The following is a 17,726-nucleotide window of genomic DNA, read 5'->3' on the forward strand; positions in this document are numbered from 1 at the left end:
AATCACTGAACGAACGACACAGAGAGAAGTCAAGTCAGGGTCGTACCCCTTTTCTGGCCTGAGGGCCAAGTCTGGCTTCACTTCCTGGGTGGACCGGCCAGAGAGTTCTTGACCCCCGGTCCGTGGGGAACGCACACCCTCCCGCAGGTCTCCGGGCTCAGCTCTGGGACCCTGGACCAAAGTCCTCTGCAGACACCTCTCTCCTCTGTGTTCCTGACTCACTTCCTACAATACCGATCGAGCCTCCTTTCTTCACGTAATTCTGTCTGTTGTCACCTTAATCCGTTCCCTTCTTCACTGACGTTTGCCCAGTTTTCTCCTAGACTCACTGAGACACTCCTTCCCCCATCACCTGCTCATCGTTGGATGCTCCTTCAGAGTTTACACGCTCCGGCCCCAAACTGCCCCCTCTCCAGGTCAGACACACTTATGTACAGACAGTAACCCCGGGCTCTCACAAGTAGCAGGAGGAGGCAGCCTGTCATTGTAGATTATGATACACCTGCTGTATTTTATTGACGAGTGTGACGCTTCAGGTCTGTCCTTGGATGAACACACACGTTGCAAGCATAACCCATGCCGGAAAGTGAGCCCGCGGCGTTCCCCCACAGCCTGCTCTGCCCTCGGCCCCCCCCCAGCGTCCCAGGTGGTGCCAACTTGGTGGCCTCTCCTCCAACTGCTTAGTCGTCCTGACCCTTCTCTGGTTCTCACGGTTCACAGCCTGTCCGTCACTAATCCTGTGGGCTCTCTGTTCATGTAAAGCCAAATACGTGCCTTCACTTCCACGCTGCCCAGGCGGGAGCCCCCTCCCCAGGCTCTGGTCCCCTGCCCTTGGTCCCCTCCAATCACATCCAGCACAGCCTGAGGACACTCTTCTGACCCGCTGCCCCCCCCACCCCATGCCCTGCCGGTTCACTCAGAGTTAGAGCCAGTTTTACCCCCCCGCCCCCTCGTGAGGTGCTCCAGCCCTGGCCTTACCTCTGACCGTGTCTTCTAGTCCCCCCTCCAGTCCCGGCCGGAAGTGGTTCTGTAACCCAACGATCGTCCATCCTCGGTTCTCTCCTGGGTGAGTCACGGGTTCAAACAGCAGGTGCCCTTGTCACACAAAGGACCATTTATTCTCAGCAAACAAGGAGACGGTGCGGAATGAGTCTCCGGATGTGACTCTCCGAGCAGGGGCACGGGGCCTCTGTCGCTCAGGGTTAGGGGCGTATGCGGAGAGGGGTTTGCCGTGCATGTACAGGTGGGCTGGTCGTGCACACGCACATAGGACACGAGCCTGGACACGCACCATGTGTGAATGAGCTTCCTCCTCGGGCACAGGCACCAACAGCAGAGCCAGGAGGTCACCGTGCGACACGCTGTGGTCAGCCCAGCACGTGCGGTCCTGGCCCCTGCAGCCCTCCCTGGTTTTCGCCTCAGAAACATGAGGTTAACGTTCCCGCGACAAAGCGGGGGCGGCAGGGGCAGTCCCTCTGGTGACGGTCTCCATCTCATGAACCCAGTGGGGCCTGGTTTCCAACCTGCAAAAGCCACTTGAGAACGCATGTGAGGGCAGTCTTCACTTCTGGGACAGCTCTGCGAGTTTTAGCACGGATGTACTGTCTCTGCTGTGGCTGGGCTACCTCCTGGCCACACAGAGACGGCTCGTTTTTGCATTTGCGGCTGAGGGTTTGCTTTCCTGCATCCCCAAAGCTCCCAGAAGCTTCCACAAGCAGCGTGCTGGGGGCAGGGAGGGGGAGCAGGGCAGCACAGGTCACGGACAGCGGCTGGGGGCCTACGGTGACTCCCTGTGTCCTGAAAGCCGGGTCTCGTCTTTCTACTTCGGGGTGGGGGGGAACAGCTCGCGTTGGCCACGCTCATTATGTTGCCAGTCCTACAGTCCTACCGCCTGCAGCGCTCTGTGTTTGCAATTCCCTTCCCTCCGTGGTTTTTCTTCTCCCCCCCCAGCGCACTTCTCCTAAGGTCTGATACAGTGTGTTTACAGCCCATCATTCTGGTTCTTGTCCGCCTTCCCCCCGAGGGTCGGTCTTAACAAGCCAAACGTCTTCGTCTGTTTTGTTCCCTGACGGACGCAAGGTCTTTGCAGAATGCCCGCACCCTGCTATCGCCCGCAGTGTGAACAGAGAAACAAATGAGTAGCTCCCGTCAGGGTCTGCCCTTTATGTTTGTCCCCACATCGGCCCGACCGTCCCCACACCGGGAGCCCCAAAAGGGCAGCGAACATTTCTGTCTGTGCCTAGCAGAGCAGAATTCTGACCTGGTGGCCCGCACCCTGCAGTCTTGTGACGGTGGCTCCTGTCTTACATTCATCCGCACAAGGGTGTAATCTGAGCCTGATTCATCACAGGACTGATGTGGGTTGAGAACATTGAGACAAACACTCATCTGCTTCAGAGTCAAATGGTGACAAATTAGGGCTTTGTGGGAAAAGAAGTTCAAAACCAGTTAACGTACAGAAAAAAATACAAGAATTAACTTGTCATTTTCAGACACAGAACTCAGGGATATTGATGTGAGGTCCTGTGCCTGGTCTGTGAAATATTCTCTGGCCTCAGAAATCTCCTTGTGGTTTCAGGAGTGTGGGGTCCCTCCACGCTGGGGATTTATGAGTCACCACATCTCTTCCTGTGGGTCAGGTTTTGCAGTGATTTCTTAATGAATTAATCCACTGACAAATGAGCAGACACTCTTGAATTATGAAACAGTTGCTTTATTTATTAATAACAGACCATATTCCTACTCACTTAGATGCACACGAAATACTCCATTACATGGCTTAACATTCCTCATCTAAATAGAAAAGAGCAGCACTTATCAGAACTTACAGGAACTTCTCAAGTTATGAGCCCTTGACTTTTGAAACGTTTCAATGTCTGCATCATATACCCACTCGTGGATCAGTCCGACCATCCCCTGTTGAATTGACCTGCTATAAAGTGCCAGCCCCTTTGTCTCTCTTTTCCAACTCTTGCCCTATTAACTCTGTCAGTCTCGGCTCCGCTCTCTCCTTGCTGTTAATCACGTTGGTAAATCAGTTCATGTCAACACTCAGAGAAGAGAGGTGGCAGAGAGGATCGAACATAAGCCTGGGGTCAGACAAGAAGGATTCGACCCCTGGCTATGCCATTTGTCATGTGCACGACCTTGGGGATGCGGCTTCGCCTGAGTCTCTTCACAGAGGGGCTGGGCTCACGACTAGTCTCGAGGTGGCTCTAGCCTTGACAATGGGCTTCTGGGATAGTAACCATCTGTACACCAGGTGCTGAGATTCTGTGACTTCTTTATCTTTTGTTTTCTCACTGGTGTTCAATCCACCATTCTGTGGGTTTATCGCCAAGTTCCAATCTGGTTCCCAGGTCCTGCTTTCCTTCCCCCATCCCCCAAACTAGACTCACTTCCTGTAATGCAAATGTACTCTGAATTTCCAAGGCAAGAGAAATCAAGCCAGTTCTTGAACATCATCCTGGGATTCAGCATCACGTCACCTTTAGGGCTGGGCTTGTCTTAACATGGGCTACAAGTCTGCCCCCCGGTGTTTGGCCTCCGCTTGGTGTTAAAAAACACGAGCGAATGGCTTGTGGGCACACAAGCACACTCCAGTCTTTCTGGAACAAGATTGCTTGGGGAAATTACAGAGGGGGGCAATAGCAGGTGTGAGGTCCCCCGTTGTCCGTTATAATGTCGGATAGCACAGGGGAATTTAGAAAGGTCAGATGTCAGATGTAGATGCAAGAACCTTGGCCTTCGGGCCGTGAGAGTTTTAAATTGTAGGACTGAGGAAGAATCAGCTTCCTCTCTGTGGTCGTGCGGTATGATAGAGCACAACGTCTAGTTCAGAGCGGAGTCTAAACTCAATGAGATATGGCCATCTGGGCTGGGTTATTGTCGGTTACTCTAGACAAAATAAGAACATGATCTTTGGACCAGGAAGAAAGGAAATCAGGTCCTGACTCTGCTCCTTGCTCTGTGACGGTGGCAGAGTCCCTGCGCTGCTCTCAACTTGAGTTTCTGCACGATGGAAACATGACCCCGACCCAACGGTCCTTACAAAGACTAAATGGACGCTTCACATCAAGCCCTGGGCAGTGCCTGGAAAATCCAGGCGTTCAGCAAATGAACAGTTGCTTGGTTCCAGTTCCCCAAACCAGCAAAGACACGCAGAAGGATGTGAATCGGGTCTGGTAGGACAAGGAACATGTATATTGTTTCCCTCCCTCCCAGCCCAACTTCGAAGCATTATCTGTACGTAGTGCTCCCACTTTCTCACCTGTGCAAGCCTCTTTGTGGTGGATGGACACAGATTTCTGCCTCAGTGTCTCCCCCGACCCCACTGCTGCGGCACCGTGGCCGGGTGAGATGGCTCTTCTTCACCGCGGTGACCGTTCCAGGATGACCCCACCATTACAAAAGATCCAAACAGGGGCGGCTCAGCAGTGTGGTTTGTGGTCAGCGCTTGCTTAATGGCGGGAGGTCTGACGCCCGGGCAGCTACCACAGGCGTCACCCCCCACCCTGAGGAGCACCAGGGTGAAGGTGTGGCTCACCCGCAGGCCAGCAGGGGGACCAGAGTGCGGGGAGGGAGCTGGGGCCACAATCGCAGCGAACCTACCATCTCCACGACCGCTGTGCTTTTAAGTAGTGTGAATCCTCAAGCTCTTTTATTTTTACTTTCATTGTTTTACTTCTTAACATTTTTCCCGAGTTGTAGTGAGGTATGACTGACAAATAAAAACGATGTATATTTAAGGTATATATACAGCACGGTGTTTGCATATTTGTACACATCGTGAAATGCTCACTACGGTCAAGCTAATTAACACATCCACCACCTCACAGAGTCACCTTTTACTGTGGGTTTGTGTGGTGAGAACAGTGAAGATCTACCTTCAGCAAATTTCAAGTCTACAATACAGAGTTAGTAGCCGTGGTCACCACGTGGTACCTCATCTCTCCAGAACCTATTCGTCTCACATAACTGAAATTTTCTATCCCATCACCAAAATCTCCCTATTTCCTCCACCCCCGTGTCCCTGGCAACCGCCATTCTTCTCTCTGCTTTTATGAGGTTGACAATTATTTTTTTTTCTGATTTCACATCTAAGTAAGATTATGCGGTGTTTGTGTTTTTCTGTCTGGTGGATTTCACTTAGCATAATGTCCTTGAGTTTCATCCGTGTTGTCATAAATGGTAGAATCTCCTTTTTTTTTTTAGGGCTTAATAATATTCCATTGTGGGGGTGCCTGGGTGGCTCAGTCAGTTGAGCAGCAACTCAGTCCGTTGATTTTTGCATTTTGACTCTGATTTCAGCTCAGGTCATGATCCCAGGGTTGTGAGATTGAGCCTCGCGTCGGGCTCCATGCTGAGCCCGCCCTCTTTCCCTCTCCCTCTGCCCCTCTCCCTGACTTGTGCACATGCTCTCTCTCTTTCTCTCAAACAAAATAGAAACTAAAAAAAAATAGTATCCCATTGTGTATACATACGACATTTTCTTTATCCAATCATCCATCAGAGGAGACCTAGGCTATTTCTGTGCTGGCTATCGTGACTCGTGCTTCAACGACGGTTGGAATTCAGATACCTCTTTGAGATATTGATTTCATTCCTCAGGATACGCACCCAGAAGTGGATTTGCTGGACTGTAGTGTGGTAGCATCGTACAGATGGTAGGGTAGTTCTGTTGTGAACTTCTTGAGGAGCCTCCACACTGTTTTCCGCAGCGGCTGCACCCGTTTGCACCCCCACCGACGCTGCACAACGGATTCCCTTTCTTCACACCCTCACCAACACTTTTCTTTTGAAAAGAAAAGTGATAAACTGTCTTATTTTTAAGCCAGTCGGCAGTTACTGCTGCCTATAACCCAAGGCATCCCAACCTGCCAATGTTTGTGCCCTTTCAGCCAGCATTCACCTTCATCGCGGCACCCACACTGCTGGAGTAGATGGAGACCCCCCCCCCCCACCAGGCCCCCTCCTCCTCCCTCTCTGCGCAGGCTTTGGAGGCTGACTTTTTCACCAGATGCACAAGTACGTGTATGGGAAAGACAGTAAAATATTGAAAATAACCTACTGATATGTCGCCAGCCGAAAATAATCTACGAGTCCACATAATTTTATTTGATGCATTTTCTATTTTTGATTTCAAACAAATTATATTCAAATATATTTTTCAAATGTATATTTTATATATCATTAAATTATTTTCCTTATAGAATATTTCTATTTCTGTCAGCTATATTTATTTTCTTTACTTTTGATGACGTTGTATTTTTAAATTTCATTTCTTCAATATATGCACTTATTGAAGTATTGATTTAGTCACCGAGAGGGGACTGGATACACAAATTACATGTTTATGTCATAGACGGCGGCCAACGAGAGGATGAAGCATGTACTTGTGTGGAATGGTTGCCAAGATGCGTTAAGTGAAAATAGCAAACAGCAGTGCGAATTTGCATGCCACCATTTTGGTTTCAAGAGACAGTGTTGATGTTTGCGTCTCTACAAAACAGCTCTGAAAGCTGCGTGTACGTGCCTGTGGTTATTTGCATGCACTCTTTCTTGCTGGACTATAATCTCGATGAGGGCAGGGGCCGGGTCACAATAGCTCTCCATGGTGGCCTCCGAGAAAATGCACTAGCTGTGGGTGACAGGTGTGAGGAAGGTTAACTTTGCAGTTTTTTACCTTTTGGAATTGTGTTGTGACCACATAGGACCCTGCAAAAAAAAAAAAAGGAAAAGAAAAGAAAACTGAATAAATTCAGGTGATTTTGAGATAAAGAAATGCTCAGTTCCTAGCAAAATGCAATCTCACATGTAGTCTCTTTTGTATTCATGGTTTTAAGGAGGATCTAAATGCTGACAATCCGTATATTTATACCTCTCCCTTTTTTTTTTAACATGAAATTATTGTCACATTGGTTTCCATACGACACCCAGTGCTCATCCCAACAGGTGCCCTCCTCAGTGCCCATCACCCACTTTCCCCTCTCCCCCACCCCCCATCAACCCTCGGTTTATTCTCAGCTTTTATGAGTCTCTTACGGTTTGCCTCCTTCCCTCTCTGTAACTTTTTCTCCCCCTTCCCCTCCCCCATGGCCTTCCGTCAAGTTTTTCAGGATCCACAGAAGAGTGAAAACATATGGTATCTTTCTCTGTATGACTTATTTCACTTAGCATAACACTCTCCAGTTCCATCCACGTTGCTACAAATGGATAGATTTCATTCTTTCGCGTTGCCAAGTAGTATTCCATTGTATATATAAACCACATCTTCTTTATCCATTCCTCGGTTGATGGACATTTAGGCTCTTTCCATAATTTGGCCATTGCTGAAAGTGCTGCTATAAACACCGGGGTACAAAGGCCCTGTGCATCAGCACTCCTGTATCCCTTGGGTCAATTCCTAGCAGTGCTATTGCTGGGTCATAGGGTAGATCTATTTTTCATTTGAGATACAATCGACATACAACATTGTACTCATTTTAGGTGCGTGAGGTGAAGACTCCACACTTGTCCATGTTACAAAATGGTCACCACCGTGGGTGTGGTCCACACCCATCACCTCCCACAGTCACTGTGCCTCCTTTTTCCAATGTAGACTCCTTATGTCATGGCCTACCTGGATATCCCACAGACATTTCAAAACTTAGAAAACCTAAGCAACTCTTCCCAATTCTTACCTTTTCCTCACAAAGCTGTGCATCTCCAAGTCGTCCCCCACCTCAGCAAAGCTGCCACCATCTGTGACATTTGTCCTTAGGCTTTGGGAGGCCATCTGGGAATTACTTCTCTTCTCAGCCCCATCGTGAAGTCCTGCTCTCTTCTGTATTCTTGTCTGACTCTGCAGTGTGACTGCTTCAGTCCCAGCCACGATCCCCTCACCTGGTTTCACACCTCCCTCAAAACCTCCCCAGTGCCATTCCCTCAAACGTTCAAAGCAGCCCAAAGCAGAGTAGATCTCCCTATTATTCTGTCAAAGACACCGATGGTTTTCCTTTGTGACTCGTATTACATTGATGATTGCATGTACATGTTTGTGGCTACCTGCATATATTTTTTCTTGCTGGATTATAATCTTGATGAGGGCAGGGCTGTGTCCATTTTCTGAGATTCCGATGCCTACAACCCAGCACAGTGCCTGGCACACGGAATATGATCGACAAATTATTCCCCAATGAGCAAGTTAAAGTGTGAGTATGCTCTTACTGTGTGGTTGCCCAGACATGCCACTTAGGGGCAACAAATCTACCTCAGGATAAGCATTTGCCCGTGGACTTCTCGCACAGACAGCCACAAAATGAGTACAAGAGGATACTTTCATGTGTGGGTGGACATGAGCAGACCACGAGGTCAGGCAAAGGGGCTCCACGGAGGGAACAGATACGTAAAAGGAAAAGATGAAGAGCGGGTGTGTTGGATTTTCTCCACCTGAAAAACAAAGTGCACGAACGAGGTGACTTGTGCTAACCGTGGGATCCCGCTTCACAATTTTCTCTAGAGCCTTCCCTGCAAGATCACTTCCCTAGATCCTTCTCCTGGGGTATAGCAGGAACACATACGACGTCTGGGGGGTGGACATAGGGACACCTCTTCGTCGGACACCAGGGGAGGACAAGGGGCACATTGTCTTCAGTTCGGGATGGGCTCATGGTGAGGTTGCCGCATGGAGACCCTAGTACTGACACCACTGGCCAAGGATCTCAGCTGCCTTCTGTTTCGCCCCTACCCCACCCAAGGTTGTGAGGACGAGTCATTCTCGAAGCAAACGAAACAATAAAGCAACTGGCTGATCGTCTTTATTAAATAACAAGCAAACAGTCTATATACAGTCAGTCGTCTCGCACACGAGTGTTCTCCCTTCTCCTGGGGAAGCTGCTCTGTGTGACCCAAGTGCGCGCCGAGCAGCCTGCTCGAAGGGCCCGTCATAGGTGAGGCTGACCGGCCAGACACGCAGCTTATACTCGTGCTCTGTCAGTGCATGTGCAGCAGGAAGTGAACCGTTTCGATTCACAAAGACTCAGGTGAAGAATCATCGGCTTCGTTTCAAATGCCCACGTGGTGCTTCTAGACACCTCAACAGTTCAACCAGCTGTTGGTCTTCAACACGTGTGTCACTTTCTTTGCGTTGGGGTCAAACTCCAACTGCGAAGATCCACTGAAGAAATAGTAAAACCCTGGAAATACGGACAAGGGAAATAAGGGGATATCTGTTCAAAAAAAGAAGTTGGCAACATGCAGAACTCAGAATAGTAGATGATGAAAATTACAAAGCGTTTATGGAGTTTCAATATGTGTCAGGGACGATGATAAGCATTTTAGATGATTGTTTTTTCATTGATTTCTGCAACGATCCTATGAGGGAAGTATATCTAAGTCCATTCTATAGATGAGCAGGTGAAGGCTCACAGTCTGCTTGCCCGAGGTCACCCCTGGGCGGGTTGGAGACGGCACTCCATTCCAGCGCAGTCTGGCAGTAAAGCCAGGTTCAGGTCATCAGGTTATTCTGCTCTGATCAGACAAAACTCTCTGCTTCTGTGGAAACTGTGATCTCTTCACTTTTGTTTTTCCTGACAGCCCTCCTCCCCTTTCCTCGCTTCATAGCCTGAGGGTCACGTGTGGCCCCAGAGAAGCACAGAAACTCTTTCCAAACACCACAGGACCCTTTGGGTTACCCTTCGAGAAGGATCACCAGCCACCAGCCATCTCTCTTTGATTAGGGGAAAAAAAAGTTTTTAAAAACTTTGTGCACACGCAAAAGCAATGACAGTAATGCCTTGGTTTGTGAGCATAATTTGGTCCAGAATCATGCTTGTAATCCAAAGCAGTCGTACATCAAACCGAACTGCAAGGACCATTGGCTCAGCTGCGATCATAGGACATTCGGCATCATGTACTACTCGTATTGCAAGACATCACTCGTGTATCAGGTTAAAGTGTATTAGAAATGTTTGCTTGTCTTGCGGAATACGCACAGAACAAGTTACTCACAATCCAAGGTTTTACTGTATTTGCAAGTGAGCCCTGTGGGCAATGGCTGACTACTCAGGAAAATCTCCCAACAGGATGGAGGGGAGGAGAAAGCCAGCCAGTTAAGAAACTTGGCCACACCCCCGAGGGGTTTTATAACGACATGGGAATCTGAAAGATAAGAGCTCTAGAGGTGAGGAAGTGACTCTCAAGCACTTTGGTTTTATCCACACGGACAAAATATAGGGATTTGTGTTGATTATTGTTCTGATTCAAATCAACGTACTATATAAAGTCGTCGTAGAAGTGGTACAGACCTGGTAATTGAAATCTAGGGGAGGGAGGTGGAAATTGGTTAAAGGAAACCCGTCATCACAAATCAATCCAGTTGCCCTCTTCCCTCTGACACCAAGTGGCCCGTTGCCAACAGAGCAAGTACCCTCTTACCAAATGCTTCAAAAGCAGCATCAACCTTCGAGTCAACCCCTGGAAAGTCGTCTGCTATTTTCTTGGGGAAGTCTGGCTCCATGGACTGTATCTTCTCATCAAATCTGCAGCCAGTCAAAGAAACACAGCTCAGCATTGCACGGAGGCCACGTTACCCACATTCTTAAGTCATGTTTGGTTTCATGTGGAATTCTAGTAAACTTTCTAAGTACTGCAAATAAATGTCAAACGTGTTTAGCACTACAGAAATATGGGACTTGAATGGAACTGCACACTTAGTTCTTAGAGCTGTACCTCCACCAGGACCAGAGTCAACAGCCCGATCTGGAAGATGTTCGTTACCGTATTTCTTAAGCCTGGACAGAAAGAACCTTAATCGTCTTTCAACCACAAAGACACGAAGGTATGCATGAACAGGTACATGAAGCGAATTGGCTCATTTGTCTCAAATACACATCTCCAGTTCTCTGCCATGCCTGACTCCTATACGTCCTCCCCACCCTGCACATCTGCATTTCCTAGGGCAGCCTGTTAGGAAAAGGCAGAGTGGCGAGAAGGAAATCACAGTGAATGTGTTTTGGACTCAGGGGCTGGACCTTGGTTGGTCTGCCCAGTTGTGTGGGCCGTCGGCCCAGGAATCAGCCTCTGTGTGAGTCCTGGGTTCTATCCATAAAACTTAAACAGGCAGCACTAATGAGGGGCGGAGCTTAAGGGAAGCCCTTCACAATCATAGAGCAAATTTGGGAAGATGAGACAAACACCCAGGGAGGCAGTGAGTCCACAGGAAAGGAATGCTAAACTGTGGCCTGGATTCTTGAGGCTTCTTTCAAATCCATCTGGGTTTGGAGTCCGGCAGGGAAGGTCCGTAGCGGGGGCGGGGACTCGAGCCAGGACTTTAGGGTGAGTGGGCTGGGGGGAGGGGCGAAGGAGAGAAGAGGCCGTCCAGGCAGGTGGGGCAACAGCAGAGGGAAGGTCCAGCCTGTGGCACAAGGGCTCAAGGCAGGAGCGCTTAAGAAATGCCGATTACCAGGCGCTGCTGCGTTGGAAAGTAGGCGTGTATCCGTCCTCCTCAGTGAGACGGAAGCAGGGCCGAGAGTGAGGTGGGGGGTCCCTCAGGGAAAGAACCTAACGTCCCTAATCAGGCTGCATACAGAGTCATTCCAACCGCGTCTTACCGCCAGTATTTGTCCTCTACAAAGAAGTACGTTTTCTCCTTTTCCTTATCAAAAAGAGCGGCATCTATTTTCCTGACACTCGGAGGAAAACCCAGGGTGTGGATGCCTTTCGGATAACCTGCTTGTACCTCGGTTCCTCTGATGGCCCAGAACTGATTTCCTGTTAAGAAAAATAACTCACGGAATTATTTCATTATTTCTACATTATTTACCTAATTACTTAGAAACGCATTTAATTTGTAAAAGTTAAGCCTTTGAGTTTTAGAAATACTTGTTAGCGCCTTTGGTTTTCATAGTAAAAATGTAATCCCCGGCTCAAAGTGGGCATTGAACAACAATGTGTGGATTGAATGAATGAACACAAATCAAAGAAGGGAATTTACAACTCTGAGCCATGTATTTTGCTATGTTCATTTCTATCATTTGTAAAACATAAAGAAAATAACATCCGTTCCAGTTAGTTCTTCATTGCCTGAGAGCAACAATGTAGATACAATTTGTGATAGTAGAGAAAATCAAAGTCCTATTCAATTTTCCTGTGAAAGGGTTTTATTTCAACAAGTTAGAGAAATTATCGTATAATAATTACCTTTGAAAGTGAAAACGATATCCTTGCTAGTCTCTTCATATGCGGCATCCAAGCCCGAAGGTAGAGATGGCCAAAACGAGGAGATCAAATAAAACCCAGGTTCAGGCGTCCTGAGGGATTTTCGCCAAAAATGTCTGCAATATGAATAAAAACAAATGAAAACTGAAACCCAGACCTTCGCCTGTAGCACATTTTTCTCATTGACCTGCCTCACCCATCTTCCCGCATTCTCTCATCCTCTGGCTGGATGACAGGCAGAAATTAGGTGTACTTCCAATGGGAAAATATGTTTTCTTTCTCCTGGGAAGCCTGCACCAGACCTCCTGGCAAAGAAAAGTGATCCTGTGGCGAAATTAATTAGCCAAGTGTAACCTCTAAATACCTACAATTCATGCACACTGCTGTGTGTGCGACAACATGGCTTACATTTTCTTTTTTTTTAATGTTTATGTATTTTTGAGAGAGAGAGAGAGAGAGAGAGAGAGAGAGAGAGACAGCACGAGCAGGGGAGGGGCAGAGAGAGAGGGAGACACAGAATCCGAAGCAGGCTCCAGGCTCTGAGCTGTCAGCACAGAGCCTGACTTGGGGCTCGAACCCACGAACCGTGAGATCATGACCTGAACCAAAGCCAGACACTTAACCAACTGAGCCATCCAGGCGCCCCGTGGTCTACATTTCTGAAAAGACAGACCGCTGTGTGCATGTGCGTATCTGTGTCTGTAAGTATTTTTTGGTATATGCATGGAAACCTCCTGGAAGGATGTACAGGGGTCCTTGAGTACGGGGATACCCTAGGGAACCCAGATTAGTGTGGTGAGGGAGACGTGCTTTCTACTTTCTGCCTGTTTGTGCAGCTTGAAATGTTCTCTTAAGTGCATGTGTATCCTGCAGACAGGAAATTATTGATTCAATGTAACACTCTCCTGACTCCACTTTTAAAGGAGGTAAAGATAAAGTTGCGATTCTGAAGTTGGACTTTTGAAAAGCAAGCGTGACTTATAGGAACAACAAGGAGAGGACAAGAATGTACGTCAAAAGAATAGATAGGGAAATAGAATCTTCTGGTCTGACCTGTCTTTAAAGAACAGGATTTCTCCCCTCAGAGAGCTGATGGCATCGAAGGACAAAGCAGGATCGCACGTGGCTGGTGTCCCAGGTTCTGGAGGCACAGATTCCGTGGGCGCCGCGGGGCCATCAGGGGATGACATAGGGGGAGGTCCTAAAGGAAACAGATGTGGGGGATCAAACATGAGGTGAAATGGGATGCTTCCGTCGATTTCTATGCTTTCCAAACACTCTCTGAGTGCGTTGAGACGAATTGCAAATGCTTTATGCAGCATTTTAAAGCTTTCCCCGAAGACCATGGCTGCAAAGCTCCAATGCCTCCTTTTTCCAGCATCACTCACCATACAGGGACTGGATGCCGTTCACATCATCTTGGGCAAGGTGGAAGCGGGTCAGGTCTGTGCGTGGGTTGTAGACGGGATACATCAAAGCTGTGGGGTCCGCCGAGTGATAGAGACCCAGGGAATGGCCGAGTTCATGAGCAGCAACGAGGAATAAGTTGGTCCCTATTTAAGAAATCATAAATAATAGTTCCTAATCCCTTAAGTACATGTACATCACACAAGTCAGCTGTATTTTATTGGCTTACTTACTGGAAGCACAGAGGGCCTTCTTTGCCTTGTTTTTTGGTTGACTGATCGATTGATAACACACTTAACGGAAAGCCTAGCGTTTTTTAATGCTTCTCATTCTTGAAATCAGTGTTCGAGACAAAATATCCAGTGTGTCCACCTACTGCCCTCTCCCACCTCAGAAGCCTATTTACTTCATGAAAACAAGGTCCTCTTTCTTGTACTCCGGAGGGGAACCAACCCACTTGTTTAGCACATTCATAAATATTTCTCTTCATTTGTCAATGAAAAGCTAAACACTGTCTCGACGTATTAATGTTTGCCAGTTATAGTCTCAGTTAAAGGAATCACAGTTTATTCAACTCAAATCTGAAACCCTAAACAATCATACTTTTGTATGCAGACTGTTGCCTGCATAATTTTTCAACCCCAGGATCATTATTAAGTACACATTGGGTCTGGAAATATTAGTAATGATAATTGTCATAGGGCTTGTTAAGATTGGTCTAAAACATAGCATGCCTAATCATGCCCAGCATTTGTCACAAAAGAGACTTTGACCACACGAACACTAGCTGCATTCATATATTTTTTTCCGCGTATTATTAAAAAAAAACCCAGGATGCTGACATTGGAAATCGTTGGGTAATTACGTTTGACATGCGAAGTTTACTTTTGCGAGCATTATCTGTGTAACTTGTGATCCTACTAAAGTCCTCATTTGTGACTTTGCAGGAAGAAGTTGTTAATTCGATCAAACCAAAGAAATTTATCCGGCACTAACCTCACATTTGTACTCCCTATAGATATTCTGTTTGCATTTTGATTATAAATCCCAGAAAATTTCAGAGGTTAGTATTATTTGTTTTAGCCAGTTGTTTGAAAACGTTGGAAGTCAGTCCTCAAAGTATACAGCTATGAACTGAGAAATACCGTCCTACCTAAAAAAATTGGGCACTGTATTTGGGGGCTAGTGTCTCCCTTTAGAACAAGTCCCTAAAAACTCCTCTTAACCTAGAGAGAATAAAAGGCTGATTTACCAGAAAAACCTAAACTGGGACCTCAGTTTCTGGAATTTAACTCCCATCTCCATTTTGAAGAGTATAGAAGACATTTCCCCCAATTTGGATATAAGCACTATCAAGGGCCCATTTTAGCACAGAGGCAAGGCAACACGTGGTCCCTTGGATATCTGCAATTCAACACAATGAGAAAATACTCTTAAGGATGGTCCTAAGATCATACTAGAACCATCGTCCTCAAAGAAGTACTTTAACGATGCCTCCAAAGCGTGCTTACCAAGACAGAGAATAAACTTTTTAGACATCTGAAAGTGTTTTCAATAATGATCAAAACAAAAATACATTCTACTTCTTGAGCCATTTGGGAAATCTAGAACACACCACTTCTCGAAGATTTGTAGCCTCTCAGAATTTTCTAAATCTAAAAAAAACAACAAAAATAACCCACCCAAATCATTCTGAGAGATGTGCGACTCACCTGATGTATCCTTTGTCCACTGCTCATCATCGTCAAAGTGAGCATCTCCATTAATGCCGGGCCCCGGCGCGTAGGCATGACCCAAAACATTTCCAGGTCCATCAAAAGGGATAAAGTCTCCATGATCTGACGGAGAGAGTGTTTTTATTTGAAAGATAGGTAATTAAAATACCTTTGGAGTCTTCCTACCCCCACCCCCCACAACAGCACTAAATAAATGCATGCATTTCATATTGTTTTTGGTTTTTACCTCTAACTGCAAAAAAGATCATTATGTCAGCCTCTCCTTCGGAAATCTTGGAGAAAGTAAGTGGTGTCACCTCCTCCCAGGCTTTCAGAGCCTTCTCAAAGGCAGAGTCAACAGCCTCTCTCGGCAAATCCAGTGTGTAATTCACAATCCTTTAAGAAAAAAATCGAAGACATTATTTTCCCCTGCGATGGTACTTGGTAAAATCGCAGTGTGACGTGAACACCTCTTTGGACCCGTTACCTGTAGGTGAGGTGAGTTTTCCTCCACTTCGGCAGGCCAGGGAAGGTGGTGAACTGGCCCACGTCGGGAACGCCGCACCGGGGCTTGCGTATCATCGCCAGAGTGTCAGGGTCCAGCTTCCCCGTCACCTCCAACCCGAGGAACTTCTGCATTTCTCGGACTTTTTTAACGACAGGTCCGCTGTGCCTTCTTCTGACAAACTGTGTCACATCCTTTGCGAGGTCGTAGTAGTTCTCCAGGTATTGCTAGTGGGGTAGTAAGTACAGTCATGATTTTTAGCCTTTCGTACTAAATTGCAGCTGCAGACCCCATCTAGTTCCGGTATTCCTCCCCCTGGCTAAAATCAAAATACGTGACATATTCCATTCCATTCTTCAATTACGGATTCTTCCTTGCGTCTGTTTTGTCTCTGTAACCAACTAACGTCTGGAGCTTAGTCTACTCCCCAAGCAATGACAATGGCGTGGAAGCTGAGACCAATATCTAATGAACTTAAGGCAGAAACACAAAGCCAAAAGGCTTCTTTGGGCATATTTGTGTTTCAGTCACACTTATTCAAGCCCTTCAACTTTCTACTTTGTGCTTCTCCCGGGGACCTGACTTACGAGAGAAAGTTGGACAGATCTCTGGGTCCGAACACGACACTAGCCATGTAAATACTTAGCTTAACTTCCCCTGGATTAAAATACCTGAAGAAGTTCCATTGCAAGATGCATTTAATTACACCCTCCGCTTGTACTCTTGCCCCTCGAGCCCCAGTGCTGCTGCTCCCAGGGGGTCAGGATCTTAGGCAAACGCCTAAGGTTTCTGGCCTCTGTTTGCTCCTGCATGAAAGGAGACACAGTAGGCTGGGGAGACCCCTCCACATCCCACACTTCCTAACCTCCTGTCCCTGAACTTCTCCTCCACAGTGAGCCCGAAGCATCCCGTGTGTTTATGAATGGAAAGCAGGGGTGGTGTTCCCACTCGGCCCTGCCAATGCCTGTGGGAGATGCGTCCGTCAATTACCTGAAGGAGGTCCATGTTGCTGTCCTTGTCCTCTGCGGCTCTGTCCACTGGATAGGCTGAGCACACGGCCACACAGAGCAGCAGTAGAGCCGGAAGATTCTGCATTTCCACTGGCTCTCCTTGGCTCTTTGTCGTCTTAGTGCTTTCCTCTCTGCCTACCTTCTCCTGGGTCTGCCGAATGGAGCCCTGACTTTTATAGGGCGACAGTGTTGGTTTAGGTCACCCACAGCTTGACTCATGACTGCTTTCATCCGAATGGCAGCAGGACCCTGTCCAAAAGTTCCAAATCCAAAGTAGGATGATACAACCTACTTTACTAATTTCTCTCAACCTTTCCAATTTTGCAAATCAAAACAGTGATTAAGCTCCAGGAAATACTTCCTGTCTTCGTAAGATGAAAACTAGGGCTTTTTTTTTTTTTTTTTTTTTTTATTCTGGAAAGAAAAAGTGACTGGAATTTACTAGACAATTTCTGTTTGCGGTGTTTGAGAGGAGAAATAGGCTGACTCGGTAAAAAGTCAGAATTGAGTAGGACTTCTAGATGCGGTCTTATTTTAAGAAAAACGTACTTAAAATCAAATGTAATGAGATGTGAGTAAATGCAAAGAGTCGTATTCGTTTCTGTCAAAACGGAAGAAGCAAGATCTAGAATAAAGCTGGAAGGGAGAGTTCAGTTTTTGAGTCTTTGATTTGAAATACGTGCTCTTGGTATCTCCTTGGGTTCCTGAGTTTTTGAGGAGAGAAAGCTCAAGGGGAGGAGAGAACAAAGATCGCGAAGAAGGGAGTGCATCCTTCTCTTCTGGTCTGTGCGGGTCTGTGCCCGGTTTATGCTCACCTTCTGGTCTGTGAGAGTCTGTGCCCGGTTTATTGACAGGTGGCCTTCCTGGAACAGGGGCTCTGTAAAAACAGTG

General features: G+C 47.2%; 1 protein-coding gene across 1 annotated transcript; it reads right to left on the bottom strand.

Annotated features, from left to right (window-relative positions):
• Nucleotides 1-8,838: 8,838 nt before the first annotated feature.
• LOC102970292 (stromelysin-1) lies at nt 8,839-16,920 on the bottom strand. Its single transcript, XM_042958196.1, has 10 exons — nt 16,816-16,920; nt 15,808-16,052; nt 15,568-15,716; nt 15,318-15,443; nt 13,587-13,751; nt 13,252-13,399; nt 12,181-12,314; nt 11,592-11,751; nt 10,417-10,520; nt 8,839-9,176 (listed from the first exon to the last, which is right to left on the bottom strand). The coding sequence occupies exons 1-10, from the start codon at nt 16,918-16,920 to the stop codon at nt 9,076-9,078; spliced, it is 1,437 nt and encodes a 478-aa protein (XP_042814130.1). The 3' UTR covers nt 8,839-9,075.
• Between the last annotated feature and the right edge of the window lie 806 nt (nt 16,921-17,726).

This window comes from Panthera tigris, chromosome D1 (genome assembly GCF_018350195.1).
Source record: "Panthera tigris isolate Pti1 chromosome D1, P.tigris_Pti1_mat1.1, whole genome shotgun sequence".
Taxonomy (NCBI): Eukaryota; Metazoa; Chordata; class Mammalia; order Carnivora; family Felidae; genus Panthera; species Panthera tigris.